We start from the raw sequence: 5,248 nt of genomic DNA, 5'->3' as shown, positions 1-5,248 counted from the left end.
TGCAATCTCTTTACACCTCCATCCCACACCAAGACGGCTTGAAAGCTCTTCGCTTCTTTCTCGAAAAGAGGCCCAAACAATCTCCATCCACCACCACTCTCCTCTGCCTGGCTGAACTTGTTCTCTCTCTCAACAACATCTCCTTCAACTTATCCCATTTTCTCCAATCAAAGGTGTAGCAATGGGTACCCACATGGGTCCTAGCTATGCCTGCCTTTTCATGGGGTATGTGGAACACTTCTTGTTCCAGGCCTACCCGGGTCCCCTCTCACAACTGCTTTATCAGTATATCGGAGAGACAAAACGCCGACTGGGTAATTGTTTTGCTGAGCACCTTTGGTCTGTATGCAGTCAGGTCCCGGACCTCCCCATAGCTTACCACTTCAATACACAATCCTGCTCCCATGCCCACATGTCTGTCCTTGGCCTGCTGCAATGTTCCAGTGAAGCTCAACACAAACTGGGGCAACAGCATCTCACCTTCCGACGAGGCACCTTACAGCCTGCCGGTCTCAACATTGAATTCAACAACTTCAGATGATTATCCCATCCTGACCCATCTGTTTACATTCTGCTCTGTAATTCTATTTCATTTATTTATCCTTACTAAAATCCATCTAGACTACATTTAATGCCCTGCCCTCATCAACCTTTCTGATTATTCATAAAAGCACTCTTAACAAATTTGTGAGGCAGGATCTCCCACACACAAAGCCATGCTGACCATTCCTAATCAAACCCTGTCTTTCCAAATGCATGTGTATCTTATCAGAATCTTCTCAAGTAACTTATGTACTACAGATGTTAGGCTTGTTGGTCTATAATTCCCAGGTTTCTCTTTGCAGCCAGATAAGTCAGGAGATATTTTGGAATCAACCTGTTCAGAAATATTAAGACATCTCTGGACCAATTTGGACTTGAATCCTGCTCTCCTGGCTTAGGAATAGGGACATTGCACTGTATCGCAATGGCATGTAGTGTGTTGTAGGCAGCAATCCCTCCCAATGGCACTGCATGGACTCCCAGCTGGAGTGTGGATGTTGTGAAGTGGGTGGGTCATGTGACACGGCAGCGTGTCAATGTTGACACAGACCCCGCCCCCCCAGCTGGCTGCTTTCTCATTGGTGCAGGCTGCAGTCACTCACTCCGTGCCGTCTCCCTCTCACTCGGGATTGGCTTTTATTGTTTTGTTCCGGGCGGTGCTCGCGGGAGAGGACTGGGGGAGGGGGAGGGGTCAGAGTGAGGGCCTGGGGGGCGGAGCTGGGGACTGAGGGGCGGGGTCAGAGCGAGGGCCTGGGGGCGGAGCTGGGGACTGAGGGGCGGGGTCAGAGTGAGGGCCTAGGGGGGCGGGGTCAGAGTGAGGGCCTAGGGGGGCGGGGTCAGAGTGAGGGCCTGGGGGGCGGAGCTGGGGACTGAGGGGAGGGGTTAGAGTGAGGGCCTAGGGGGAGGGGTCAGAGAGAGGGCCTAGGGGGCGGGGTCAGAGTGAGGGCCTAGGGGGAGGGGTCAGAGTGAGGGCCTGGGGACTGAGGGGCGGGGTCAGAGTGAGGGCCTGGGGGGCGGAGCTGGGGACTGAGGGGAGGGGTTAGAGTGAGGGCCTAGGGGGAGGGGTCAGAGAGAGGGCCTGGGGGCGGGGTCAGAGTGAGGGCCGGGGGGGCGGGGTCAGAGCGAGGGCCTAGGGGGGCGGAGCCTGAGCCTGGGGACTGAGGGGAGGGGCCGAGTCAGGGCCCGGTCCCCGGGTCGCGGGTCGCGGGGCGATGGCGGAGCCGGAGCCGGAGCCGCTGAGCGAGGCCCAGGCTGAGCGGAGTCACCGCCAGGACAGCGCGGAGCTGCTGCTGTTCATCCTCCTCCTGACCGTCACTATCCTGAGCCTGTGGCTGCTCCAGCACCGGCGCTGCCGCTTCATCCACCAGGCGGGACTCGCCATGGCGTACGGTAATGAGAGGGACACACACCCTCACACAGACACACAGACACACCCTCACACACACCCTCACACACACCCTCACACAGACACACCCTCACACACACCCTCACACACACCCTCACACAGACACACCCTCACACAGACACACCCTCACACAGACACACAGACACACCCTCACACACACCCTCACACACACCCTCACACAGACACACCCTCACACACACCCTCACACACACCCTCACACAGACACACCCTCACACAGACACACCCTCACACAGACACACAGACACACCCTCACACACACCCTCACACACACCCTCACACAGACACACCCTCACACACACCCTCACACAGACACACAGACACACCCTCACACAGACACACCCTCACACAGACACACCCTCACACAGACACACCCTCACACAGACACACAGACACACCCTCACACACACCCTCACACACACCCTCACACAGACACACCCTCACACACACCCTCACACAGACACACACCCTCACACAGACACACCCTCACACACACCTCACACAGACACACCCTCACACACACCCTCACACAGACACACCCTCACACACACCCTCACACAGACACACAGACACACCCTCACACACACCCTCACACAGACACACAGACACACCCTCACACACACCCTCACACAGACACCCACACACACACCCTCACACAGACACACAGACACACCCTCACACACACACAGACACACACCCTCACACAGACACACACCCTCACACAGACACACACACCCTCACACAGACACACACACCCTCACACAGACACACACACAGACACACACACCCTCACACAGACACACACACCCTCACACAGACACACACACCCTCACACAGACACACAGACACACACCCTCACACAGACACACCCTCACACACACACAGACACACACCCTCACACAGACACACACCCTCACACAGACACACACACCCTCACACAGACACACACACAGACACACACACCCTCACACAGACACACACACCCTCACACAGACACACACACAGACACACACACCCTCACACAGACACACACACCCTCACACAGACACACACCCTCACACAGACACACACCCTCACACACACACACAGACACACACCCTCACACAGACACACACACAGACACACACACCCTCACACAGACACACACCCTCACACAGACACACACACACACACACAGACACACACCCTCACACAGACACACACCCTCACACCCTCACACAGACACACACCCTCACACAGACACACCCTCACACACACCCACACACACACCCTCACACAGACACACACCCTCACACAGACACACACCCTCACACAGACAGACACACACACAGACACACACCCTCACACAGACACACCCTCACACACACCCTCACACAGACACACACCCTCACACAGACACACACCCTCACACAGACAGACACACACACAGACACACACCCTCACACAGACACACCCTCACACACACTCTCACACAGACACACCCTCACACAGACACACACCCTCACACAGACACACAGACACACACCCTCACACAGACACACCCTCACACAGACACACACCCTCACACAGACACACACACACACACAGACACACACACACAGACACACACACACAGACACACACACACTCACACACAGACACACACACACAGACACACCCTCACACAGACACACCCTCACACACCCTCACACACACAGACACACACACACAGACACACCCTCACACAGACACACCCTCACACAGACACACCCTCACACACACAGACACACACACACCCTCACACACAGACACACAAACACCCTCACACAGACACACACACACTCACACTCACACACAGACACACACACACACACAGACACACACACACACAGACACACACCCTCACACAGACACACACACACACACACAGACACACACCCTCACACAGACACACACCCTCACACAGACACACACACACTCACACTCACACACAGACACACACACACAGACACACCCTCACACAGACACACCCTCACACACCCTCACACAGACACACCCTCACACAGACACACCCTCACACAGACACACCCTCACACACACACACACACACACACACCCTCACACACAGACACACAAACACCCTCACACACAGACACACACACACAGACACACCCAGACACACACACACACACACACAGACACACCCAGACACACACACACACCCTCACACACCCTCACACACACCCTCACACACACACACACACCCTCACACACACCCAGACACACACACACCCTCACACACACACACACACCCTCACACACACCCAGACACACACACACACCCTCACACACACACACCCTCACACACACACACCCTCACACACACACACACACACCCTCACACACACACACCCTCACACACTCTCACACACACCCTCACACACACACACACACACACACCCTCACACACACACACCCTCACACACACACACACACCCTCACTCACACACACCCTCACACACACCCTCACACACACACACACACCCTCACACACAACCTCACACACACACACCCTCACACACACCCTCACACACACCCTCACAGACACACACACACCCTCACACACACCCTCACACACACCCTCACACACACCCTCACACACACCCTCACACACACACACCCTCACACACACCCTCACACACACACACCCTCACACACACCCTCACACACACACACCCTCACACACACCCTCACACACACCCTCACACACACCCTCACACACACACACCCTCACACACACCCTCACACACACCCTCACACACACCCTCACACACACACACACACCCTCACACACACGCAAACACCCTCACACACACAGACACTCACACACACATCCTCACACTCACACACACATCCTCACACTCACACACACACCCTCACACACACAGACACACACACACACACACCCTCACACACACCCTCACACACACACACACACACCCACACACACACACCCTCACACTCTCACACACACCCTCACACTCACACACACACCCACACACTCTCACACACACCCACACACACTCACACACAGCCACACACACACACCCTCACACACACACACACACACCCTCACACACACACACACACCCTCACACACACACACACACACACACACCCTCACACTCACACACACACCCACACACACACACCCTCACACTCACACACACACCCACACACACCCTCACACACACACCCTCACACACACACCCTCACACACACACCCTCACACACACCCTCACA

The 5,248-nt window shown here is 55.8% G+C and overlaps 1 protein-coding gene across 1 annotated transcript in view; it reads left to right on the top strand.

The window, feature by feature from the left end:
• The first annotated feature begins 1,704 nt into the window (after positions 1–1,704).
• slc9a6a (solute carrier family 9 member A6a) overlaps positions 1,705–5,248 on the top strand; it is a 91,047-nt gene continuing 87,503 nt past the window's right edge. The window contains exon 1 of the mRNA XM_072595649.1: positions 1,705–1,932. Coding sequence (XP_072451750.1) covers positions 1,755–1,932 — 178 coding nt within the window. The 5' untranslated portion in view covers positions 1,705–1,754. The remainder of the gene's footprint in view (positions 1,933–5,248) is intronic.

The sequence above is a fragment of the Chiloscyllium punctatum genome, chromosome 25, assembly GCF_047496795.1.
Source record: "Chiloscyllium punctatum isolate Juve2018m chromosome 25, sChiPun1.3, whole genome shotgun sequence".
Taxonomy (NCBI): domain Eukaryota; kingdom Metazoa; phylum Chordata; class Chondrichthyes; order Orectolobiformes; family Hemiscylliidae; genus Chiloscyllium; species Chiloscyllium punctatum.
The sequence above is the reverse complement of the archived record's forward strand: the minus strand, read 5'-3'. Positions and strand labels throughout refer to the sequence as shown.